The sequence below is a fragment of the Rhinoderma darwinii genome, chromosome 2 (assembly GCF_050947455.1).
Source record: "Rhinoderma darwinii isolate aRhiDar2 chromosome 2, aRhiDar2.hap1, whole genome shotgun sequence".
NCBI classification, from domain to species: Eukaryota; Metazoa; Chordata; class Amphibia; order Anura; family Rhinodermatidae; genus Rhinoderma; species Rhinoderma darwinii.
In genome coordinates, this window is record NC_134688.1 from 112,841,092 (window position 1) to 112,869,081 (window position 27,990).

General features: G+C 43.2%; 1 protein-coding gene and 1 long non-coding RNA gene across 6 annotated transcripts in view; one reads left to right on the plus strand and one right to left on the minus strand.

The window, feature by feature from the left end:
- The window catches only part of ANKRD52 (ankyrin repeat domain 52), a 119,761-nt gene extending 119,043 nt beyond the window's left edge, over nucleotides 1–718 (minus strand). For all 4 annotated transcript variants that reach the window (XM_075852152.1, XM_075852150.1, XM_075852151.1 and 1 more), the window contains exon 1: nucleotides 487–718. In XM_075852152.1, coding sequence (XP_075708267.1) covers nucleotides 487–513 — 27 coding nt within the window. In that variant the 5' untranslated portion in view covers nucleotides 514–718. The remainder of the gene's footprint in view (nucleotides 1–486) is intronic.
- On the plus strand, nucleotides 6–27,904 carry LOC142742426 (uncharacterized). Of its 2 annotated transcripts, none has more exons than XR_012881378.1 (3): nucleotides 6–151; nucleotides 21,187–21,325; nucleotides 27,657–27,904. It is a non-coding gene; the product is annotated as an uncharacterized LOC142742426 (long non-coding RNA). The 2 variants fall into 2 exon arrangements; XR_012881377.1 differs by lacking the exon at nucleotides 6–151 and adding an exon at nucleotides 158–283.
- The last annotated feature ends 86 nt before the right edge of the window (nucleotides 27,905–27,990 follow it).

Here is a 27,990-nt window from a genome sequence, read left to right on the forward strand (position 1 = left end):
AACGAGAAAAAACATCCGGCCATTTACACGGCGCTCATGACGGACCGTCATGTTCACACAGGAGAACCTTGCAGTGTACATCGCACAGGTGGAGGACTAAGACCCGTCCAGCCAAGGAAGGGTTAATGTAGTAATGACTGCGCGGGATGATGTAAGCACACAAGCGGGGGCCTCTACAAGTACGAGTAGTATGGGGGAGGGTTCCCATGGTGGCCATTTCCTATCATTGAGGAACGGCAACTAAACCCACAACCATGCAGGGGCAGCCGGTGCCGCAGTGATTGTACGTATGTCGGATACTGAGATGAATAGCCACTAATGTGCAGATATAGCGTGAAGCACCGGGAGCGGCCTTATTTACCTCAGAACTCGCTGCTACCGAGCAACGCAGGCCTTACCGTACACAGAGGCCTGCAGCGCAGGTAGGCCGCAAACTACAGCCTGGCCTACACGACACTGCACAATACCCGCGACTGCGCGCCTCACCTGGTCTGTAATTTCGAGGACTCCCATGTCCTGTGGTCAGTCAGCATGGAGGTCTCGTCATGAGGCGGTATCTCCCGCGGGACAGTTTACAGAAAGCGGCTACAGGCGCCCGCTATGCGCCTTCTCTTCGATCCTTTTTCTTATTGCTGCAGGAAGCCAGGGCCCGCCTACTGGTAGTGCTCAAAGCGCCCTCTGCTGCTGCAGTACACCATTCGTTTACTAAACAGTTTCAACTTATACTTAGCGCCCTCTAACGGATGATAAAGAGAGTGCACGGTAAACGCATAAATATCTGCAGAGCACTGGTGGGACAGCGACACCTCGTGGTCGTGAAGTGCTCATGTTTCCAATGTTTAGCGTTATGTTTTGAATAGAATAAGAGTATACATTAGTACATCTGTATACCTTCAGCCCATTTTTTTCCAAATCGGACATGTGTTACTTTATGTGGTAATAGCTTTGCAATTGTTTTACTTATCCAAGCGATTCTGAGACTGTTTTCTCGTGACATGTTGTACTTTATATTAGTGGAAAAATTTGGTCGATAAATTCAGTATTTATTTGTGAAAAACACCCAAATTTTTCGAAAATTTGCAAAAATTAGCATTTTTCTAAATTTAAATGTATCTTCTTCTAAGACAAATATCAGCATCTGCTTGTAAAACAGACTGTTATACAACACAAAATAGTTACTAGTGGACATTTCCCATATATCTACTTTATGTTTGCATCGTTTTTTTTGAACATTCTTTTATTTTTCTAGGACATTACATGGCTTATAAGTTTTTAGCAGCAATTTCTCACATTTTCAAGAAAATTTCCAAAACCTATTTTTTTATGGACTAGTTCAGTTCTGAAGTGGCTTTGAGGGCCTTATATATTAGAAAGTCCCCATAAATCACCCCATTTTAAAAACTGCACCCTCAAAGTATTCAAAACAGTATTTAAAAAATTTCTTAACCCTCTAGGTGTTTGACAGGAATCAAAGCAAAGTTTTTTAGAAAATCATTTTTTTTAATCCATTTTTTTTCTGTAACACAGAAGGTTTTACCGGAGAAACGCAACTCAATATTTATTGCCCAGATTCTGCAGTTTTTAGAAACATCCCACATGTGGCCCTAGTGAGTTAGACTGAAACACAGGCCTCAGAAGCAAAGGAGCACCTAGTGAATTTTTGGGTCTCCTTTTTATTAGATTATATTTTAGGCAATATGTCAGGTTTAAAGAGGTGTTGTGGTGTCAAAACAGTGGAAACACCCCCAATAAGACACCATTTGGCAAACTACGCCCCTCAATGGGTATAGTGAGCGTTTTGACCCCACAGGTTTTCTGCTGAATTTAGTGAAACTAGGCCGTCAAAATTAAAATCTAAGTTTTTTCCAATAAATGTAGAAATTCTTAATTTTTAGAAGGCATAAAGTTGAAAAAGCACCCCAACATTTGAAAAGCAATTTCTCCCGATTACAGGAATGCCCCATGTGTGGTCATAAATTGCTATTTGGATACACGGCAGGGCTCAGAAGAGAGGGAGCGCCATTTGGCTTTTGGGCTCAAGTTTTGCTGGAATGGTTTTCGGGTGCCATGTAGCATTATCAAAGCCCCTGAGGGACCAAAACAGTGGAAACCCCCCAAAGTGACCCCATTTGGGAAACTACAGCCCTCAAGGAATTTATCGAGAGGTATAGTGAGCATTTTGATCCCACAGGTTTTTTGCTGAACTTGGTAGAATTAGGCCGTGAAAATGAAAATCGAAGTTTTTTTTTTTTCTAATAAAATGTAGTTTTAGCTCCGATTCTTCCAATTTAACAATAGAAATAGGAGAAAAAGCACCCCAAAATTTGTAAAGCAAACTCTTCTGAGCACGGCAATAACCCATATGTGATCATACACTGCTGGTTAGACACACGGCAGAGCTTAGAAGGGAAGGAGCGCTATTTGGCTTTTGGAGCTCAAGTTTTCCTGGAATGGTTTTCGGGTGTCATGTCGCATTTGTAAAGCCCCAGAGGGACCAAAACAGTGGAAACACCCAAAAAGTGACCCCATTTGGGAAACTACACCCCTTAAGAAATCTATCTAGGGGTATAGTGAATATTTAGACCCGACAGGTCTTTTGCAGAATATATTGAAATTACGCCGTGAAAATGAATATCAAAATTTTTTCTACTAAAGTGTTGTATTTTTTTCATTTTCACAAGGGATAAAGGAGAAAAATCGCCCAAATATTTGTAAAGCAATTTCTCCAATTATGGCAATACCTCAAATGTGGTGATAACCTGCTGTTTGGACACACAGCAGGGTTTGGAAAGGCAGGAGAGCTATTTGGCATGCAGATTTTGCTGGGTTGGATTTTGGGCGCCATGTCGCATTTGCAAAACCCCTGAGGTACTAGAGTACAGTGGAAGCTCCCAAGAAGTAACCCCATTTTAGAAACTACACCCCTCAAGGCATTTATCATTTGCCTGGACATATGACAGAGCTCAGAAGTAAAGAGCACCATGCGCATTTGAGGCCTATTTTGGTGATTTTCACAGCATTGGCCCACAATTGCAGGGCCCTGAAGTCAAATAGTAAAATAAACCCCAAAGTAGTGACCCCCATTTTGGAAACTAAACCCCTTAAGGCATTTTAGGGCCAGGTTCCCACAGGTCGGGTGCGCTGCATAAAAATCACTCAGCATGTCCGACCTGCAAACCGCAATACATTCTGAAAAATCGCACCACATTGTGTGTGGATAGGGGATACATGTATTTTGTGGGACAACCCCTTTAAGCATTTATACAGCGCCATTATACTTCACTTTAGGTCCAAGAGACAATTTTTTTTCAAATTAATTGGGTAAAAAGCAATTGCTTCTTCACTTTCCAGGACGATTAGACACACACTGTCACTGGCACATGTAGTCGTGGCGGTGAAAGTGGTGGATAATATATAGACAAAAGTATTAGGACACTTACACATTATGCTTACAGGTGCTTGTATGACATCCAATTCTGAATCCTGGCATTAATATAGAGTTGGTCCCCCTTTTGCAGCTAAGACAGATTCCACTCTTCTGGGAAGGCTTTCTACACGATTTTGGAGTGTGTCTGTGGCAATTTCCACTTATTCATCCAGAAGAGCATCTGTGAGGTCAGACACTGATGTTGGCTCATAATCTCAGTTCTAGTTCATCCTAAAGGTGTTTGATGGGGTTGAGGTCAGTCAACTTCTTCAACTTCAAACTCACCCAACTATGTCTTTATGGACCTCGCTTAGTGCACTGGGTACAGTCATGCTGGAACAGAAAAAGGCCTTAACCAAACTGTTCCCACAAACATACAATTGTACAAAATGTCTTAGTATGCTGAAGCATTAAAGAGGCTCTGTCACCGGATTTTCAAATCCCTATCTCCTATTGCATGTGATCGGCGCTGCAATGTAGATAACAGTAACGTTTTGTTTTTTTCAAAAACGAGCATTTTAGGCCAAGTTATGAGCATTTTTATATTTATGCAAATGAGCCTTTCTAATGGACAACTGGGCGTGTTTAATCTTATTTCCAACTGGGCGTGTATTGTGTTTGTTACATCTGGGTGTGTTTACTTGTTTTACTAGCTGGGCGTTGTGAATAGAAGTGTATGATGCTGACGAATCAGCATCATCCACTTCTCTTCGTAACCACCCAGCTTCTGGCAGTGCACAGACACACAGCGTGTGACGCCTCTGACGCCTAGTGCCGATGTGTCCTCGTTCGTCCGACGCGATGAAGGACCTGGGGCAGGAAGTGACGTCACAGCGTGATCTCGCGAGAACACGCTGTGTGTCTGTGCACTGCCAGAAGCTGCACTGCCAGAACCGTATGCATTACTTCCAGGACTGATGAATTAGAACAGCGTATGACGCTGCTGGAGGATGAAAACGAGCGCCTGCAATCCAAACTTAAAGTGGTGCTGTCTGCTACTACGCAGTTGGGGGACAAGGTGGAGGATCTGGAAAACCGCTCCAGGAGGAGCAACCTACGACTGGTGGGTCTGAAAGAAGCGGTGATCCCTTCTGATTTACAGCGACTATGTGAGAGGACATTGCCAGCAGCTTTAGGTCTTCCACGTCCCTGCCGGGTGGAGAGGGCACACAGAGTGGGGCCGGACCCCATAAATCTCCCAGCAGCGGATGACAACAGTTCGCTTCGTACCAGACAAGTAATCTTTAAGCTGTTGGATTACAATGATAAGGTGGCACTTATGAAGGCATTCCGCAGCAGATCGCGTCCTTTGGAAATAATGGGCATGAAAGTGCTACTTTTCGAGGACTGTTCTATGGAGGTCGCAAAACGCAGGCGTTCTTTCAGCAAGATCTGTACCGCGCTGTTCCAAGCGAAAGTACGTTTTAACCTGCAGTACCCAGCCATCTTACGGGTGTTTCAAGAGAACGGGCGGACCAAGATTTTCACCACACCGAATGAAGCGGAGGATGCACTTGCAGAGCTCTGCAGACACAGACCCCAGCATGAGGAGCATCGCAGTCCAGCACACAGTCCACATCGCAAAACAAGAGAAGTCGAACGGAATCGACTAGATATGGAGCGAACCTGGGCAGAAGCTTTAATGCCCACACCAGGAAGATCCCGGGGAGGTCGATCCGGAAATGGAGGGGACTCTCCGAAGCCGCAGAGGCGACCGCGGGACCGCACCCGATCTACGTCTCCTCATTGACGGGCAAAGTTTTCTCAGCACCATTTTATCTGATGTGATGGTCATGTGGACGCTGTAGATCAATCGCAGGTTCCGATCGTCTGCAGATAAGTTTGCAGATAATATTAAAGTTCTGATGGCTGCATTTGGCGGTCTTATAAGGCACCTTGTTTCGGTCAGCAACTGACCTAATGTTACAATGTTACAATGTTAAAATGTATGCATTTTGATATTTTTCCGCATTTCCACTGCAGGGGATTAGAGAGTGAGTTAGGGCATGCTCTGGGATCTCTCCTTGTGGGCGTGCTCGACCGGGAATGGTACAAGGCCTCCCCTACGCAAGGGATTAGTTATATCTGCCACAGGTCGCATACTTGGGGAAGGTTCGGTAGGGGATTCTTGAAAATGAGGCAGGGAAGTCTAGCGGTGGAGCAGGGTTCATTTTGACACGTTATGTTATAGTCCAAACGGACTCTAAGATGTTAGACCGATGGTATAAGATTGTATAAATTTGTGTGTCGGCGGCAAAGGGTTAATGAGGTGGTAAGGGCAGGTGCAGCTTACTCATTAAAGGTGATATATATGCAGGTCTGGGGGGGAGGGGGAGGGAGGGACGTGTTTTGGCACAACAGAAAAAAGTGAAGTCTCTTACGCCAATGGGTATTAAGGGGCTGATGACCCTTGCCGCAGGTGATTTTTCGTTTTTTTAGGTAATGGCCTGATGGCCTTGATATGGAGTTTAGTTTTGGTTTCTAAGCCGGGTTTTGGCTACGTTCTTAATGTTTACGCATGGCTTTTGGGAAAAGATGGATCTGACTCCCCGAACCTATCACGACTTTTAGACATTTTAGCTCATCTTATGCACTGCCCAATAACATGAAAATAATCTCATGGAACGTTAAGGGGCTTAGGTCCCCACAGAAACGGACCAAACTTTTGCGACACATGAAACGATTACACCCAGATGTAGCTCTATTACAGGAAACTCACCTTACCGAGCCAGAATTTAAGTATTTGCAAAAATTCTGGGTGGGTCAGGTTTTTGGCTCGCCGGCAAGGAGTTATAATTTTGGTACACAAAAAATTTTAATTTTACGATGGTGTCCCAGGAGCGTGATGATGAGGGCCGTTGGATCCATCTAGTGGTGGAACATGCAGGGGAAACTATCAGTATTCATAATGTGTATGGCCCAAATGCAGTCAACACAGGTATTTTTGGTCACTTGGAAGCCCAACTCCAGCAGGATCGTACTAGGCTTTTAATTCTAGGGGGAGACCTTAACACTGTAAGGTCCTCCAGGGAAGATAGGAGCGCAGGGACTAGTTCACAGAGAAATAGGGATAAGATCTTGCCAGACTTTTTAAGACACACTGCCCTAACAGATGCTTGGAGGAGTCTACACCCTGATGCGCGGGAATACACGCATTTTTCTCATGTCCATCAGTCATGGTCGCGTATTGATTATTTGCTAGTTAATGACGCCTTATCTCGACGGTTACGTGAAGCGGCGATTGAGGATCTCGTTATTTCGGACCATGCCCCGGTTACCATTACTTTGGCCGACACAGTAGCTAGGGGAACGGATTTTATTTGGAGGTTCCCCTCCTTTCTGGCAAAGGATGAGGGCTTTCTACAGAAGCTAAAGGGGTGGTGGACGGAATTTGATGGGGATAATGCATCACATCGTTCGGACCCGTCACTGTATTGGCGTACAGCCAAAGTGGTAATACGAGGGAAAATCATGCAATTTAGGTCTAATCTTAAACGCAAGACTACCGAAGGGTACAAGGCAGCGAGTGACCGATTACGGTGTGCATACACAGCATTTCTACACTCTCCAACGTCTTTGGGGGAGAAATGGAGGGAAGCTAAGCGGCAATTTGATCAGTGGTTGGATAAAAGAGAAAGTATTTATCGGTCCCAATTTGATGCTGAGCTAATGCGTTTCGGCAATAAAGCGGGCAAATTATTAGCGCGGCTATCGAAGGGGAGGTTTGCACCGTCACACATTTCAACACTTAACGACTTCAATGGAAATCCTACATCAGACCCAAAAAAAATTAACACTATATTAAGTAAATACTATCAAGCCTTTACTCAGACATGCCCATAGACCCCCAAAAGGGTAGGGAATTTTTGGAGAAGGTAAAGCTGCCAGGGCTCACTCAGGAGCAGAACGACTACTTGAGCGCAGAGATTACCTAAGAGGAAATCCAGAGCACCATTAAGACCTTATCTTTTACAGGAGAGTTTTTTAAGTCCCTGAGAGAAGAAATTAGCCCTATCTTGGTGGCATACTATAATACTTTACTAAGGACCGGTACTCTCCCAGCAGAGGCCAAAATAGCACATATAAAGGTATTACCCAAGAAGGGCAAGGATCCTCTTGACCCGGGGTCGTACCGTCCTATATCACTGATAGACCAAGACCAGAAATTACTCACAAAAGTTTTGGCCAATCGTCTGGCTACGTATCTACCCACACTGGTGGGAAAATCCCAAGTAGGCTTTGTAAAGGGCAGGGCAGCAGTGACTAATTTACGTAAGGTGTTGACGGTGCTAGAAACAGTCAGGCACGATCCCCAGCCAGGTACCCAGCTGGCACTCTTAGCGCTAGACGCAGAGAAAGCTTTTGATAACATACAGTGGGAATGGCTGGGGATGGTGCTGGACAAAATGAATGTCCAGGGAGCCTTCCGGGTCTTCTTGAAGGGTGTTTACAATAATCCCCAAGCCCGCGTTCATTCCTCAGGATTTCTGTCGGATCCCTTTCAATTGCATAAAGGAACCCGGCAGGGATGTCCCCTGTCGCCACTGTTATTCAAGCTAGCACTGGAACCTATGGCTAGATTCCTGGAGGAATCCGCTATGTTCAGAGGTATTCAGGTGGGATCACTGGCAGTTAAGTTAGCCCTGTTTGCTGATGACGTTATACTTTTTATGTCAAATCCTCAAGAGCATTTAATGCCGGTTTTTCATTTTTTACAGGAATTTGGGCAATGCTCGGGATATAAAGTCAACCTAGCTAAAAGCGAACTGCTGGAGTTGGGCAAACCATTGACTAAGACCTTTTGGCAATCCTTGGGATGTGGGATATCCCCGGTTGAACACTGCATTACTTATCTGGGCATTAAGATAGGGAAGGTGCCAGACACCCTGTATGGCCTAAATTATCCCCCGTTATTTAAAAAAATGCAAGCGGAACTCACCCGATGGTGCCAATTGCCGTTATCCCTTCTGGGGAGGTGCCACCTGATTAAGATGGTTAGTTTCCCCAGATTGCTATACCCCTTTCAAACACTCCCTCTCCTATTGAAACATGTGGATGTCTCTAAACTGACTTCCTCATTCACAAAATTTATATGGGCAGGAAAAAGGCCTCGCATTGCACTCACCAAGCTCATGATGGGCAAACAAGAAGGGGGTTTGAACTTCCCGAATATCAGGGGCTATAACGTGGCATGTCTCTTTCGTCATGTAGTGGATTGGCTTCACGAAACGAGCCATTATTCCAACTTAGATCTAGAGGGGGAGTATGCCTCACCCTGGAACCTGAAAGCTTTGCTACATTGTAGAGTTGCTTCTCTTCCGTGCCGTCTCAAAACCTCCATTGTATTGAGAGATACAGTTCTAGCTTGGAAAGCGGTACGTAAGCACTTTGACCTACCTTACCTGCTATCGAAACATATGCCGTTGGGCGGACACCCGGAATTTCTACCGGGAGTAGGCAAGGGAGACAGATTTGCCTCTTGGGGGACTGTAGGCATTAATAACACAGGGGATCTTATGCATATAGAGGAAAGGAGATAGTTAACCCGGGCGGAAATCACCGCTAAACTTAGACCCCTAGAGGGTAGGGTTAATTTTTTACAAATTCTTCAGGCACGATCATTCTGCACCTCTAGGCTCAGGGATTTGAATAAGGAAGCCACCTCTCACACTCTAGATGAAGTCATAGGTCCAACGACTGTGCGTGCGACTATTTCAGGGTTGTATAGAGCACTGGGGGATGGTTTTGTTCGTCCGCAATCCAGGGTTAGATTCAAAGTCTGGCAACGATGGACTCAAGATCCAGGTATAGGTGAGATCATATTGGGGGGGTTGGGAGACGGTACGGAAGAGTGTTATAAACGAGAGCTGGAGGGAAACCTCTATTTTAAATTGATGCATTCGGCTATATATGGCTTTAATATTTTGCCTTCACAATCCTTCCCCGACCACATTACGTGTTGTCCCAAACACCCCCCTGATGAATTTGTGGCATGGAGTATGGGGGTGTGTTCATACTAAACGATTTTGGGTGATGGTACACAAATATATTTCGGATCATTGGAAAACGAAACTCCCAATAACGCCTCAAGCACTGCTGTTCCATCAGGCGCGACCGCCGGAGGAAGAGGGTGCTCGAGGGGTGAGATTTCCTCCCCTGCTGGTGCACACGATTTTACTCGTGGCCTTGAGATGCCTCCTGAGTAAATGGCTGGAAACAGACACGCCGGGGTTAGACCTGATAGTGTCTCGCCTGAAACAGTTATTAGTTCTTAAGAGGTTGGATGTGGAAAGACGGAAGGAAACGGGAACCAAGAAGCTATTCGCTAAATGGCAAATATTCATAGAATCGCAGTGCACAGCGGCCGAGGTAGTGGAAATTGTTACGCCTTTCCGGCACACAGCGTGGTATTATACACAGCTCTTGGCAGGCACTTTAGGGGGTCTGCAACTTTGATCTAGTCAGGGGATAAATGAAACGTAGCTACTCATTGATGACCTAAGTCGTGTCGGGGATGGGGGAAGTCATGTTTTCTGTTTATATGAAGATCGACACTTCTGCCATGTTTGTATGTTATGTTGTGTTTAATTCAATTTTAATTTAATGACCGTTGAGTACTGTGCACTGATGACGCAACCTTTGCGTGAAATGTTTATAAGAAAATGTGAAAACTGTTAATAAAAAATGATGTTTTAAAAAAGAAAGGCTCATTTGCATAACTAGAAAAATGCTCATAACTTGGCCAAAAATGCTCGTTTTTGAAAAAAAACAAAAACGTTACTGTTATCTACATTGCAGTGCCGATCACATGCAATAGGAGATAGGGATTTGAAAATCTGGTGACAGAGCCTCTTTAAGATTTCCCTTCACTGGAACAAAGGGACCTAGGCCAAACTCTATAAAACAACCCCATGGCACTATCCCTCTTTCACCAAACTTTACGGTTGGCACAATGCAGTCAGGCAGGTAATGTTCTCCTGGCATTTGTCATTCCCAGACTCGTCCATCAAACTTCCAGATAGAGAAGCGTGATTCGTCACTCCACAGAACACATTTCCACTGCTCCAGAGTCTAGTGGCAGCATGCTTTACACTCCATCTGACACTTGGCATTGTGCTTGGTGATATAAGACTTGCATGTAGCTGCTCGGCCATGGAAACCCATGCCATGAAGCTCCCGGGGTACAGTTTTTGTTTAACCTACCTTCTAAGGGTATGTGCACACGAGAACTGTCTTTTACGTCTGAAAAGACAGACTGAGCTGTGTCGTTTCAGACGTAAATGCTCCTCCTCGCGTTTTGCGAGGCGTCTTTGACGCCCGTAATCTTGAGCTGCTCTTCATTGACTTCAATGAAGAACGGCTCAAATTACGTTGCAAAGAAGTTTCCTGCACTTCTTTGCCGAGGCAGTCAATTTACGCGTCGTCGTTTGACAGCTGTCAACGATGCGTAATGACAAGTCGTCGGCAAACCCATTCAAATGAATGGGCAGATGTTTGCCGACGTATTGTAGCCGTATTTTCAGACGTAAAACGAGGCATAATACGCCTCGTTTACGTCTGAAAATAGGTCATGTGAACCCAGCCTAACTCAAGCAGTGTCAAGAGGGACACCAGAATTTTTTCCCTGATAAGCCACGCCTCTAACCCCGCCTATACACCCCCACACAGTATAATACCCCATAGTGTCTCCCACATAGTATAATGCCCCTATAGCAGCCCCCACACAGTATAATAGCCCATAGTGTCTCCCACACAGTATAATGCCTCCATAGCTGCCCCCACACATTATAATGCTGCCATAGCTACCCCCACACAGTATAATGCCCCCATAGCTGCCCCCATACAGTATAATGCCCACATACAGTAGATGCCCCCATACAGTATAATGCCCCCTTAGCAGGTGCCCCCATACAGTATAATGCCAACTTAGCAGGTGCCCCCATATTGTATATTACCCCCATAGCTGCCTCCATACAGTATTATGCCCTCTAGCTGCCCCCATATAGTATAATTCCCCATAGTGCCTAATAAAAAAATAAAATAAATACTTACCTAGCCCCGTTCCCACGATGAGTGGAGAAGATCCCTCTGCTCCTCCGCTCTGTGCTGTGAGAGGCTCAGTGCAGACAGGTGCTATAACATTAATGTATCACGCCTGTCTGAGCCGAGCGGCTCATGGCTACTCCACACAGTGAATGCTGGATCAGGGAGCTGATGTTCTCTGCTTCAGCATTAGGTTCAACTGTATCTGCGTCCTGAGGATGTAGATACATTTGAAACCGGGACATACCACTGTCCGGAATCCTGGATTGTCCTGCTGAATCCGGGACGGTTGGAAGGTATGCGTCAGGATATGTTCACACAGCTTATTTCCTGACATTTTTCAGGCCGTAAACGGCCGAAACAATTGAAAGCAGAACGCCTCCAAACATCTGCCCATTGGTTTAAATGGGAAAAACGGCATTCTTTTACGACGGGACGTTTTTTAATGCGGCCCTTTTGAAAACGCCCGTGTAAAAGAAGTGCATGTCACTTCTTGAGCCATTTTTGGAGCCGTTTTTTATGGACTATAGAAAAACAACTCCAAAAAACGGCCGTAAAAAACGCAGCGAAAAAACGCGAGTTGCTAAAAAACGGCTGAAAATCAGGAGCTGTTTTCCCTTGAAAACAGCTCCGTATTTTCAGACGTTTTTTATTCGGCATGTGAACATACCGTGAATGTCAGAGGAGATTTGGAACTCTGCAATTATTAAGACAGCACAGCATTGGCGACTTTTATTCACTAAACTATTCCCTGCAGCACTCGGCTACCCCGCCCTGTAACTTTACATGGTCTGCCACTTTGTGGCTGAGTTGCTGTGGTTCCTAAACACTTCCGCTTTGCAATAATACCGCTCACAGTTCATTGTGGAACATCTAGGAGGGAAGAAATTTCACAAACTGACTTGTTACAACGCTGGCATCCTATTACATACTACGCTGGAATTCAGTGAGATCTTTAGAACGACCCATTCTTTCACAAATGTTTGTAAAAGCAGACTGCATGGCTAGGTGCTGGATTTTATACACCTTTGGCAATGGAACTGAATGAAACACCAGAATTCAATGATTAAGAGCTGTCCCAATACTTTTGTCCATATAGTGTATATATAATATGTGTGTGTGTATATGTGTGTGTATATATATATATATATATATATATATATATAATATACACAGAACAAAAGCAAGTAAACACAGCACTTCACAGATCCAAGAAATCAGGCCATGTGCTCGTCACCAGAGGATGAATCAATTCCCCTTCTTTTTAGATAGAAAACAGCGTAGGACGTAGTAACGGCACCAGGACTCCAAGATAGATGAAAAACAGGGTGGATTTATTCACCTCAAGACACAGCAACGTTTCGGTTCAATAGTTTGAGAAAGGTTCCTGTTGAACCGAAACGTTGCTGTGTCTTGAGGTGAATAAATCCACCCTGTTTTTCATCTATCTTGGAGTCCTGGTGCCGTTACTACGTCCTACGCTGTTTTATATGTATATATATATATATATATATATATATATATTTTATAATATTTTTTTTAAACAAATTCTTTAAAATAGCACAAAATCTGTTGCTACTCCCTAAAAACTGATAATTTTCGTACCACTTGTTAAAGAGCCATTGCTTCTTCCGAAAATGCCATGTGTGTAAAAACACCAACAGGCATCTGCCACCAAAAGGGATAATTTTTGGACCGTTTCTTAATTTTAAAAAGCATAAAAAACCAACCGTGCAATGCGTTTTTAAACGTGCCGCTTGTTACCCCCAGCTACCACCTGTTTAGCCATAGCCATATATCTTACTGTCATTTTGACATTACTAATGCTGTCTTGGTGTCAGAGGCATAGCTAGCAGTGGGGGCGGTGGCCCTGGGCCCACTGAGATGGTGGGGTCCGGGGTTAGATTCGGACGGTCCCTTAGCAGTGGCATGTTTCGGTTTCAACTGTATCCTCAGGACATAGATACAGTTGAACCCAATGCTGGAGCAGGGAGCCGTCATCTCCCTGCTCCAGGATACACTGTGTAACGCCGACTGTGATGGTTCGGCAGAGACATGCGCGATGCAGTGACGCCATCGCGCCTGTTTGCGCCGAGCCACACAGCGCACAGACCAAAGGATCAGAGGGATTTTCTCCACTTGTTGTGAGAACGGGGTTAGCTATTTATTTTTTTATTCTTTTTAGGCACCGTGGGGGCGTTATGATTACTGTAGGGGCATTATACTGGTTGTGGGGGCATAATACTGTGTGGGGGCAGCTATGGAGGCATTAAACTGTTGTGGGCAGCTATGGGGCATTATACTGTGTTGGGCCTCTATAGGGGCATTATACTATGTGGGGGGCACTATGGTAGCATTATACTGTGAGGGGGCACTATGAGGGCATTATACTGTGTGGGGGCAGCTATGGGACATTATACTATGTGGGGAAGCACTATAGAGGCACTATACTGTGTGTGGTGGGCAGCTATGGGGGCATTATACTGTGTGGGTATGCACCATAGGGGCATTATACTGTGTGTGGGGCAGCTAATGGGGCAATATACTGTGTGGAGGCACTATCGGGGCATTATAAAGGTATTATGTGTGTGTGTGTGTGTGTGTGTGTGTGTGTGTGTGTGCAGCTGAGGGTGCATTATACTGTGTGGGGAGGCACTATACCGTTAATGGCAGTTACATAAAAAGCATAGAAGTTTACACAAACAAAGTTGCACAGAAAACTATGCGGTTAACGTACGCCTGACCCCGCTGGATACGCCTCTGCAGTTGTAAACATGTGTAGGGGGCCCACTATGTAGGGACCCCCCTGTGCTAAACCCCGAGCTACGCCTCTGCTTGGTGTTAAAGAGCTTGAGAGGGGTTGGACACAATTCTAGAAGACCGCAGTGTCACAGGACCTTTCAGGGCAATCAAGGCACTTTCGATTTGCGATGAATTCATTCGGACCAAATTGAATCTAATAGCTGCTTCAACCGAATCGGACCCGAAACGAATTTTGGCAAATTCGCTCACCTCTAGCTGTCTATATAATACATTTTATTTTTTTTTATACTTTTTTTATTTTTCTCCTCAACCCTGAACAAAGCATTCATCTATTGATAAAACACATACATTTATAAAAAACTGTCATCAGCAGTTTTAACTTGTTGCTTTTTTTTTTTATAGATATGAAATTGACAATATTATAACCATATGTGCCATATTTATAAAGTATCTGGCTGCCAGTGTTCAATTTGGCCAACCATTTTAACCCCTTCCTGCTCTTGGTTGTACAGTTACGTTATGGGTGTCACAGGCTCGGGACTTGAACCCGCATCATCAACAGTGAGAGCTGGCTTTAATATATAGTCAGTCAATAACAATTGTGGCTTCTTAGTCGTTGAGTCGTAAATGTATCGACCCGCAGAATAAAAAAAAGTGCCAGAATTGCTTTTTTTTTTGGTCTCCCAAAATAAAATAAAAAGTGATAAAAAAAATCGCATATACCCCCAGAATCATACCAATAAAAATTGCAACCTGACCCGCAAAAATCAAGTCCTCACATCAGAAAAAGAAAAAATTTATAGCTCTCAGACTAATTTATACGTCCCGCAGTTTTTCGCCCAAAACACCGTCATCATTTTCGAGACCCCACTGATGGACCCCATAGGTGCAGCAGAAATTGTCATTTTAGGGCCTTGTGCTGCATATGGGGCTAATGATGAAGCCAAAGATCAGGCAATACTGGAGCGTGCATATTTAGTACAATACCCCGATTTATTGTATAGCCATGTCCCATGGTACAGAAATCTGTCTGTGCACATTGTAAGGGTAAGTTCACACGCAGCGTAAATACTGCAGTTTTTCCGCAACGGTTTAGTTATGGTAAATCCGCAGCATAATACAGTAGCTGCAAAGTGGATGAGATTTGAACAAATCTCATCGACACGCGTAAATATTGAGCGGAAAAAACGCTCAGAAATTGACCTGCGGTGCGGTTTTTTGGTCCGCAGCATGTCAATTGTATTTACGTAAATGCTGTTTATTTGTTGCGGGTTTTCTCCATTGAATTCAATGGGGAGGTAAAACCCGCAACAAATAGCAGATGCTGCTTCTGTAACGGGCTGAATTATAAAATATTTGTTATTTATCCCGCGCGCTTAACGCCGTAAAAAAAAACAATGCTAGGATTGCTGTTTTTTTTGTCACCTTGCAGTCAGCTCACTGTCATGATGCGGGGTGTGGACCCACTGGGCCGTACCGCGAAGCGGGATGGCAGCTGGCCAAACAGGTATGGTACAGAGTCTATAGTCCAGAAAAGGGTACCTGAGGCAGTGTAGACAGTAGCAAGGCAGGCTCGGCTGGGACCAGGCAGCAGGTAGACATCAGGCATGGAGTAGTAGAACAGGCGTGGAGATGCAGCACAACACGACAACAGCTCAGCACGGCAGTAGAGCAGGATGGTACAGATAGCACGGGATACAGGAACGGTAAACACTGGGGAGCTGGAAGACACTTAGGAGAACATTTGCAAGACAGACTAAGGGAAACAACAACGCTCAGGTGGGGATAAGAAGGGAGGCGACCCTCTTATAGTCCAGGAGTTCATGAGTTGATGATGATGATGATGATTTTCAGGTGCGCATTAAGAGCGAATGCGCGCGCGCATCCTCTGGGAGACAGGCTCGATACCCGGAAGTGAGTGCCGACGCCTCACAGGGGGATGACGCAGCACAGCAGCAGGACGTCCATGGCCGCGGTCATCAAGGGGTAAGTTAGAACGTCAGACCGCGGCCATAGACGTTACACTCACATGTATCCAAAAATAGTACTATAGCTAGTCTTGCAAAAAACAAGCCCTCGTACAGTTCCAGTGATGAAAAGATTTATTTTATTGTGCAAACATAAAAAGTGCTATAAATATGGTATCACCAGAATCGTACTGACCCGCAGAATAAAGTTAAAGGAAAGGTGTCATGAATTTTGTATTTTTATTAATTTATGTGTGTTCATAAACAGCCAGATACAATAAAACAGCCGCAGCCTAGTACTACCAGGGTGGGAAGGCCCACTCCACTGTTTTTGACCATTTCCATACCAGCCTGCGGACACCCTAGTGCCCCACCATCACTACAGATGATCGGGCACTGTATTGTACCCGGCTCTTCCCCGTACCCCTGGTGGCGGTGTGTACCGGGGTAATAATGGGGGGTTTAATTTCATTTGTGACACCCTTCCTTTAACATGTTATTTATAATGCATGGTGAATGCTGTATAAAAAAGAAACTATGCCAGAATTGCTGTGTTTTGGTCACTTTGCTTCCCAAAAAATAGGATAAAAAGTGATCAAAAAGGCACATGTACCCCAAAATGGTACCAATAAAACCTACAGCTCATCCCGCAAAAAACAGCCTTCATACCACTACGTCTATGAAAAAATAAAATAAGTTAAGGCTCCCATAAGTCAGGAATGAAATAATATGCAGTAGTGCAGGCCTGGGGGAACATTTCTTCTGCTTAAAGAGGCGATTTATCAAGTCCCTAATATTAGGGAACCATGAAAGGGAGGGCTCAAACATATCTGCTGGAAGCGAGGGCGCCCGTATTTTACGAGGACAACACTTTCCCAACAAAATTCCCCAAACTGCAAAGGGGGATAAGTAAGGACACCATTTATCAGTGCGAAACTGGTCTGTGTAGAAAGGATTGTTTCACAGCGTACCACACATCTATGGATTATTTTATTGTTTATTTTTACCCAATTATTATATTACCTGATTATACTCTGATGTACTCTCCCCAGCTTACATATGCCCCCACATTATAAACTGAAATACCAGTAAAACTCTAAACAAAACTACTACCGAGCAAAATCCACGCTTTAAAAGCGCAATGGGGCTCGCTCCCTTCTGAGCCCTACACTGTGCCCAAACAGCAGTTTACTTCCACATATATGGCATGGAGAACCCTTTTGAAAAAGTTTGGGGTTTCAGTTGTGTGTGCCTCCAGTTATACGAATAAATTGAAATATTGTGGCCTTTTATTCTCGCTTAATGAGGAGACAAAACAACATCAGATTAAGGCCTTATTCACACAAACGTGTTATACGTCCGTTCTACGCGTGTGATTTTCACGCGCGGCACACGGACCTATGTTAATGAATGGGGCCGTTCAGACTGTCAGTGAATTTCACGCAGCGTATGTGCGCTGCGTGAAACTCATGACATGTCCTGTATTTGGCCGTGTTTCGTGCAGCACGCACCATTTGAAGTCAATAGGTGCGTGCAAATCGCGCTTGGCACCCGGAAGCACTTCCGGGTGCCGTGCGTGATGCGCGCTCCAGTAGTAATAGAAATTAATGAAAACAGAAAACCAGAGTGTCATCATGATGCCGGCCGCGCACCATATGCTGAAGACACACAGACCTTTTGCGTGCGCAAAACGCAGCGTTTTTTTGCACGCGCAAAACGGACACGTCCGTGTGATTAAGGCCTAAGTCATCTTTCAGCTTTTGTCTGCGGCTACCTTGAGTATCATGGCTTTTATACATCTGATGAACCTAGTTCAAACCAGTTCTTAAACAGCTTTGTTATCTCTTTATTTGACGTTGAAACTATATGAATGCTTCAATTCTCTCTATAAAGGAATTCAGCTGCCCACCCCCTCACACTTGATAGCATATTTAACACTTTGTCAGCCAAAAACCCTTGCAGAGAAACTTGTATAGCTACTATACACACTTTAATTTCCAATACATAAATTTAAAATTAAACTTTTATAACATTCCCCCCTGTTGTAAATGTATCAATAAATGTTCTGTGAGACATCTAAAACATATTCAAGTTTTCACCGGTCCTTCAGAATTTTGACAATCGTTATGGGGTGTTTCCAAGTCATGGTATACATTCTTGCTTTGAATCTCTTGGTACATTGTCTTAGTAATTGAAGTGTCAATGAGTCTCTGAATTAGTCCCCTTATGCAGAAATTGCAACAACATCCACAAGTTACAAGTATGGCTACCACTGCTGCTAAGGAAATCAATAGACTGGATATGTGGTTACTCCATTTTCCAAACCAACTGTTAAGGATCTGCCAGGCACAGCTTCTGTATCCACGCCCATAGGTAATCAGTCTGCACCTGCTTCTATGTCTGTGACACTGACTCCATCTTCCACCACTCAGGATGGCAGGCTTAGGAGTGGGAGAGCCTATCACAGCCTGGCCAGACGGAGCTAGCTCCCGCCCACTGTCTATTTATACCTGCCTTTCCTGTTCCTCCTTTGCCTGTGATTCTGCTCTGCTTGTTTCCTGGCTCTGCTGCTGCTGCTTGAACTACTGATCCTCTGCTTGTTATTGACCTTGGCTTACTGACCACTCTTCTGCTCTGCGTTTTGTACCTCGTTCACTCCTGGTTTGACTTGTCTCGTTCACTACTCTCCTTGCTCACGGTTTCTCCGTGGGCAACTTCCCCATTTCCCTAGCTTCTGTGTACCCTTGTCTGTTTGACTGTCGTGCACTTACTGAGCGTAGGGACCGTCGCCCAGTTGTACCCCGTCGCCTAGGATGGGTCGTTGCAAGTAGGCAGGGACTGAGTGGCGGGTAGATTAGGGCTCACCTGTCTGTCTCCCTATCCCATCATAGGTAATCAGTCTGCACCTGCTTCTATGTCTGTGAGACTGACTCCATCTTCCACCACTCAGGATGGCAGGCTTAGGAGTGGGAGAGCCTATCACAGCCTGGCCAGACGGAGCTAGCTCCCGCCCTCTGTCTATTTATACCTGCCTTTCCTGTTCCTCCTTGCTTGTGATTCTTCTCTGTTGGTTTCCTGGCCCTGCTGCAGCTTCTTGAACTACTTGTCCCTGCTTCGTATTGACCCTGGCTTACTGGCTACTCTTCTGCTCTGCGTTTGGTACCTCGTACACTCCTGGTTTGACTCGGCTTGTTCACTACTCTCCTGCTCTGCGTTTGGCACCTCGTACTCTCCTGGTTTGACTCGGCTTGTTTACTACTCTTGTTGCTCACGGTGTTGCCGTGGGCAACTGCCCCGTTTCCCTTTGTTCTGTGTTTCCTTGTCTGGTTGTCTGTCGTGCACTTACTGAGTGTAGGGACCGTTGCCCAGTTGTACCCTGTCGCCTAGGGCGGGTCGTTGCAAGTAGGCAGGGACTGAGTGGCGGGTAGATTAGGGTTCACTTGTCTGTTTCCCTATCCCTGTCATTACACCATCCTTCAAGCCAATGAAGTGAAGATGTCATTTATTCCAGAGTTTTCCGCAAGCTCTTCGGACAGGGAATTGAGTCCTTCCATTGCCTTGGTAATACTGCCATCAGGAGCTGTATTATTGGGAATAAAAGTACAAAAGAGGATACAAACATTTTGCAGACACCACCTTTTTCTGCTAGTAACATATCCGGGGCCATTCTATTTCACCATGTCATTAAAGATATAGGTCCCAACTGATCTTCAATGCCCTTTATTGCATCTCTGGTATAATTAACAAATCTCTGTTGATTGTAATAAATATAATTAATCCAGTCGACATTCTTATTTATCGTAGACCACCAGAAAAATACAGACTCAAAGTCTGATGCAATCTGATTTCGGGCCTTAAACTCATTTGTCACCCCTCAGGGTACTCCTATTTCATCTATGTATATTCTATGGTCAAAGGAACCTCCAGGGATAGACCGCTTATAGCGATTCAGATAGTCTCCAGGGCGTTTTCTCCTTCTCTGAAACTCAGGGGCTGAAAACAAGTGGAATGGCATCAGAAGCTGAACCAGAGTACAGCCTCCCTGCCACTTGGCCAGTAGCCTCCACATAGCCACCAGAGATCAGTCCTTGCCCTTGTCTGGTTTGTAACCTAATTACCATTATTGGTACCAATATCTATGGTGGTTTCACAAAACTCTTCAGTGAGGTTTCCTACTTTCTTACCTTGCCCATTCCTCAAAAATCAGGTGTAGTTGCCTGGGTAAGCCACTACTAAGGGAGGGATTTCATCTCTCCCCACAGGTGGGTACATTAAAGAGAATGTCTTACATAATTTATCACCTGGATTATATGATGCATTATATAAAGATAACATGCATTGCAGACCTTGTGGTTTCTCCTTATCTGATAGCCTGAAAGGCATAGTAGCTGGATGTGGTCTAGCTTTCACGCTAGTGATACAGTTAGTTCTATTATCTTGGATTACAGTGTATCTCATCCAGGCTAACCAGTCGTTTTTATCACTGTAACCTGTTTCTAATGCCAATTTATCTTCATAAGTGAAGTTGGCCAGATAAAATATAGAGGGTAGATCTATCTCTCGGGGCTAAAGGACTTTCAGTTAAATCTTTTTTCTTAACTTCAATAAAGAAATGACCTATAGGATCAGTACCTGAAACATCAGCTCCTATCGCATATAGTCCCATATCCTTTTATTAGGATTTCGGATACAGTTGGTAGAACTTGTACAGGGAGTGGTAAATTTCTTCATAATAATTAACTTTTCTTTTAAAAAGCGATTAGTGGCAGACATCATGGAATATCCATAATCATTATGGGCTGTGATCCATTGGGCCGAAGACCATGAAGAACATCACCTTTTCCCTAGGGTGTTTACATAGATAATCCAAATGTATTTATCTGAATATGCTAGTTTGTAAGAAATCTCATACCTTAGGTTGACACACCTTGGACCCCAATAGGATACCTAAAATAACTAATAACATTTTTCCCTGTCTCCCCCCAGGCTCGGGATGTTTTCTTCGCTGAAGTTTGAGACCAGTCACTTCTAACGAATGACCACCCTTTGTAATCAGTCTTTTATAGCCTAGGAGGATAGTGGCAATTCCCTAACTACCTTACAGTGTGATAAGTGTATCCTAGAGGTACGTTCTATTATCTTTACGGCCGTAGGTGTGGTAAGCATAACCTGATATGGTCCTTCCCAACGAGGATGATACCAGTGTTTTTTCTTTTTATAACTTTGATCAGAATCCAATTTCCTGACTTCACAGTTTCAGGTTCAGGTACAGGGTCACCTGGAATACAATTAGAGATAGAAACTTCCTTGCTGGTTAACATTTTTGCCATATATTCAACAAGTGTAAAATCAGACTCCTCATCCATCTAAGAGAATGGATTTAACTGTGGTATTACAAATGGTCTACCATACATCATTTCAAAGGGTGTCAAACCTGATGCTGTAGGAGTCATATGCATATTTAGGACCACTAATGGTAAACAATATACCCAATTCTTCGTAGTCTCTTCCATTGTTTTCTTGAGTTTGTTTTTTAGTATCCCATTGTCGATGTATATTTTCTCAGATATCCCAAACCTAGGTATTATCTCCTTTACCAATTCTTTAGCGACTGTGATAGCATCTGGGTTTGCTGTGGGGAATACTTCTATCCAATTGGTAAATACATCAATAATCACTTAGCAATATTTCTTCCCTTTGAGTTTCGCATGAGAACCAAGGTCAAAAGTAACTAACTTTAATAACATACGAAATCAGCTTAATATACTTGTCTTAAAGGAACAATGTCTTTCTTATTCACTACATAAGAACAAGATGGGGTCTCCAGACATGATGGCCTCTGCACAAAATAAACTCACCTAAACATTATTTCAATCACTCTCACGTTTCCCCAGCCAGGTACTTAAAAGAGGGCTTATCCCCCTTACAGACTTTCTTAGCTTGCTCTACGGTCATACTTGTCCTGTATAATGCCAAAAAGGTCTATACAGTAGCAACAGGCTGGGCCAGCTACTTGTCAAATGCCCCCTTGGGCAGCATTCAAAACATCAAACACATAATCGGTAACAGTGTCCAATCTGTCGGCCACTTTCTCTATATTATGAGCATTCTTTACTGCTAAACCTACTAATATTGGCAATAATCAAAACTTGTCCTCCACGGTAAATATTGGTCATAATTGTGTTGCACTGTCACTTACTGTCCTAATGGGACTTTTACTCCTGCAGATATAATAGGTTGTGGGCAGTATCTGTCTCAAACCTAAAGACACCCAGGTAACATAACCTCCGGGCTCTCATTGCTGCCATGTACTTCTTACTTATGAGTGACGACAACAACAACCAGTGACCTTCACTACTCCACATAAAACACCTCAAGTTGTTATTCATAATACCGTGGCATGTTTACATATCATATAATTATAAACCTCAGACAATAGGGTCTCAACTAAGAAAATAATACTATCACCAATCTTATAATATCACCCATCAGGTTTGGGTCCCATCGGTTCATTGACAAGTCCTGTACATCAATCAAACAAACAAACAAACAAACGAACACCTTTTATATTAGAAAAACTTATCTGTCCCTCTGGACAGGGCACCTAGACTGGGTACATTTTATGTCACACTTGTTACTCTTTTCAGCAGGATTTGTACCTTGATCTGAGCTGATTACCTGTAATAGCTCCTACCCACAAAAATATTCACAGATGGCATATATTTAACTGATAATTTGTCTCAACCAAATTTTTCTTACCTACTTTGAGATTCAAATTAACACCCCTATACACATACCTAATATATTAGGAAACTAAAAAATTATGTTTGGCCCATGTTAAACAGGTTAAACAATTTTTTTTAGAGTAGTTAGTAAAGCCATATGACGTGAACACTTTAGATATGATTTCTACCATCCCCCTGTTTGAGACATGGCTTGTCCCATGGCTCAATGTAACTGCATATCTGAATAAGTTGCTGTGTAGGATGTATTTGTTCTTACAACAGTATGAGATCACTATCTAGTAGTGGAATATCTTTTAAGATCTGACCTTGATAACACACTGTCTGCTATGGAGGATAGGAAATCATGTGGTTCACCATTCTACGCAGTAGGCATCAAGGATTTAAAGTGGTACATCTTTCTATCATAAATAATACTAATGTACGGAAGCTCTTATAGCTTCTGCAGTGGCTGCAACTGATTGAACACGGGGAGGTAAGGCTCTAGCTACTGGGTCAAGTTTTGATGAGTAGTAAGCTAGAGGTCTATCCTTTCCCCCATAATCCATTTTTACAATCTACAGTTTGAATAAAGGGTTTTGAATAATCAGGTAGTCCAAGCCCTGAAGATCCTACAAGAACCTGTTTTATTGAAAAAATTGCCTCCTCAGCTTCAGGAGTCCATTTAATGGAATCTTGGGCTGTAAGGGGTTCCTCATAAATCAAACACATCAATGGTCCTGAAATAACAGCATAATTATCTATCCAACTTCTGCAGAAGTTTGTCATACCCAAAAAGGACATCATTTGTCTTTTTGTCAGAGGTTTCGGTGCTTGGAGTATTGCTGACTTTCTTCCTTCATCTAGATGTTTACCTTCTTGGATAATATGGTGTATGGAATGCCTGTGTGATGCTGAGGCTAGTAAGTATATGCCCTAATACTTCTCCTGTGAAGTGGGTTCCTCTGTCACTCTCAATTACTTCAGGGACCCCATATCGTCATACTACTTCACTGAGTATTTCTCTAGCAGTGTTTTTCAGCTGTGGCCTTGGTTACTGGCCATGCCTCAGGCCAGTTTGAAAACATGTCTGTACATATAAGGACATAATTATATACACGAGGACATATTCATATACATGACAACATATTCATATACACCTACCTCGAGTAGCTGTATGTAGTCCACCTGCAGTCGCTGGAAGAGGTAATCAGGGCGAGGCGTGTGCTTACTGGGTGTTTTTGTCATTTTACCGGGGTTGTGTCTGGCGCATGTCAGGCAACCCTCTACATGTCGAGTAGCTGCGTTCTGAAATCCAGGGGAAAACCAGTGTTGTATTGGTCTGCCTGCTGCAGTCAGAAAGCCTCTTGCTCGCCATATTTTGTCATAATCGTGTGCGACTCCAAAGGCGTACCTCGAGTCCGTATAGATGTTCACCCTTTTACCTGTGCCCAACTTACATGCTTCTGCGAGTGCCATGAGTTCTGCCTCCTGGGCAGAGCTGCTGGAGGGCAGTGACTTTTTCAGCACTGTCTTACCTTCCTGGACTACTGCATACCCGGTGGAGAAATGTCCTGTCTGCTCATTCCAGTATCTGGATCCGTCTATAAAATACTGAACATCATAGTTAGTCAAAGGTTCATCAGTGACACCTGGTAACCCTGGGGCGTCAAGTAACATTAAACTGTGCCAATCAGACTCATGTTCCATATCAAACAAGACATTGTTATTTGCAAGTTCGTACATTAAGGGTCTGGCATCCCCCCCCCCCCTTTCCCCTCCTTTCTCTACAACCATAGGCGTAGTGATGGTTGTGTGGGACTGGGTGGTTTTGGATAGCAGTAAACCTATATAGAAAAATATATTTGTAGAGGAATAATCAAGGCACTCACCGAAGCTGGCAAAACAATTTCTTTATTACAAAAAGATCTCGGTCAGGATGTGGAATTGCCTACGGCCGTTTCACGTGCGTACACGCTTTCTCAAGGCCCTGGCGTCACTTCCTTCACCTGCCCTTTTATTTACAAATTAGTGCACATTGTTACATAACAAAAGTTAAAAAAGACAGGAAAATGCACAGTATACTTTGGTGATTCATGCAACTGATACATTTTAATCTTAAAATGTCAATACTTCAGTATTAAATCATCTAAAAACAATAAGGTTCATGTTAAGAACGAACTCAGATTGTTCCGATCATTGAGACCGAGCGGTCCTAGCGCACCTGTCTGAGAAATTATCTCTGCCTCTCTTTGCAATAGAGATTTGTGTCTGTCTCCTCCTAACGCCGATGGCTGAATGTGAACAATGCCCACAAATCGCATACATCGAGCGTTATTATCATGTTTCTCCTGCATATGTTGTATCAACCTAGGGCATCCCTCACATGTGATTAATGATCTTATATGTTCACGAAATCTTACATACATAGGTCGTATAGTTTTTCCTATATAAAATCTACCACAGTTACAGATCACTGCATATACAACATATTGGGTCCTACAGGTTATTAATCCATTAATTTCAAACGTAATGCCCCCTAAATTCAGGTTCCTTGTACGTATTATGGAATTGCAATAATTGCATTGTCCACATCTATGGTTACCCCTTGGACTATTAGCTGTCAACCAATTCTCTTTGCACTTCTCTTTTTGGGAAAAACGTCCTCTGACCAATATATCTTTTAAATTTTTGCATCTACGAAAGGATACTATTGGTTTCCTAATTGCGAACTCCATAAGTAATGGGTCATTCTCCATTAGGTGCCAATTTTTTCGAATACTAGTTCGGATAACATCACTCATTGGGCTGTAACCGAAGGATAGAATAAATCTCTGATCTTTTTTGATGGGAGTTTTTCGACTCTGTTTTTTATGATGAAATAATGATGTCTTTTTAATCTTACTAGCTCTATTTAAAGCTTCTTTTACCAATTGTACTGGATACCCTCTTGCTTCCAATTTTTGACTCATCTCATCTGCCTGTTCATAAAATGTCAAATCGCTACTATTAATTCGTCTTAAACGTAAAAATTGAGCATAAGGTAAGGATTTAGTTAAATGTCTAGGGTGATAGCTATCATATCGCAACAATGTGTTGGTAGCTGTAGGTTTTCGATAACCTTTAGTCTGAATTGCACCCCACTCTATTGTTACGTATACATCCAAGAATTCAATTTCTTGATTACCAAATTTATATGTGAAACTCATATTGGATGCATTTGCATTAAGGTATTTTACAAAATCTAAGAACTCTTGCTGTGTACCAGACCACACTACAAAAATGTCGTCTATATAACGCAGGTATAACTGTAGGTATTTGGCATAGGGATTAGATAGATTATATATCATTTGTTCTTCAAAATCCGCTAAAAATAAGTTAGCAAAAGTCGGACCTACAGGAGTTCCCATAGCCGTTCCCGACTTTTGTCGATACCAGATGTCATCAAATTGGAAGGAATTATGACTCAACACATACTGTAATGCTTCACAAATGAAGTCAATAAACGCATGATCACTTTTAGTATACTGCAATTGACGTCTAACAGCCTGTACACCGGCATCCTGGGGGATACGGGTGTATAGGCTCTCGACGTCAATACTGGCCAATTTAAATCCTTTTTGCCAACCAAAATCCATAATTATTGACAGGAAATCTTGTGTATCCTGTAAATAGGAAGGAATATTCTTTAATAATGGGCGCATGACCCAATCCAAATAGCGTGAAAGTGGCTCAGTAACTGATCCAATTCCCGCTATGATAGGACGGCCCGGAGGGGATTCCATTGATTTATGTACCTTTGGGATGAAATACCAATATGGTCTATTAGGGAATGGTATAATTAATTTCTCTCCGAAGCTTTCAGAAAAGAAACCACCCTCAACCCCTTTTCTCAATAATGATCTCAATAACCTCAGGTATAATGAAGTTGGTTCCTGTTTAAGGATTTCATAAACCATTTTATCATCTAGCTGGCGATGGGCCTCCTGAATATAATATTCTTTTGACAGTAATACTATGTTCCCTCCTTTATCTGCCGGTTTTAAAATAACATTTTTATTAGAACTTAACCATTTCAATGCCTTTCTTTCATCTACTGATAGATTGGGAGTGGCTCATGGATAAATCAAGCATTTCACATCGCGTAAAACCTCTTTTTGAAATAAGTCCAATTGTGAACCGGCAGGTAAAGGAGGGTTAAAGGTGGATGGTTTCCCACCCTGAAATTTTTCAATATTATACAATTGTGGTTCATGATCCACCTCTTCTATAGGGACATCCATGAGAATATGTAACATTTTTCTATCTTCAGCAGAAAAATTATCATTTAAACTAAAGCCAAGAGTACCCACAGTAACTTTCCTTTCTCCAATAGGAGGCATTTTTGTAGAAATATTACCAGAAAAAACCCGATGCAAATTCATCTTACGTATTGATTTATAAAGATCTATTTCAAATTTAGTATAATCAATTTCGGAATTTATACAATAGTTGAAACCCTTTGAAAGCAGAGAAAGGCAATCTGAAGTCAAAGTAAGATCAGACAGGTTAATCACAGTTGTTACATTGGTAGAAACAGGTACATCTAAACCAGATATAGACATTGCATTGTTAGAAGAGCAGTCTCTTACTGTCTCCAAGAGACCTGCTTTCTCTTGACTCCTGCGTAGTTGCCTCTTCTGCCTTTGGCGACCCCTTCTGATGTTCCTCCTAAAGTGTTGTTGTTCCCCTCAGTTACAGGACTAGTAGAAATGTTCATCAACGGACCATGCCTGGTCACCTCTTCTCCATGGCTAGAATCTGATCCTGAATCGGTAGTCCAGTAATCAGTTGATTTATGCTGGGTCTTTTGACGTCTGAATTTTCGTATCCTCCGATTACCCCAACTGAAGATATGACCGGTATCGAAATCTCCTTGGTCTCGGATGAATTTATCTTTCTTTCTTTCTTTTATTTCCGACTGGATTGGAATGATCTTCTTATCAACTCTTTTAATAAACATTTGGAATTGTATTTCGGTTAATCTCGTTTTTAATTCCATTTTGGCTTTTCCAAGTTGTTCCTTTAT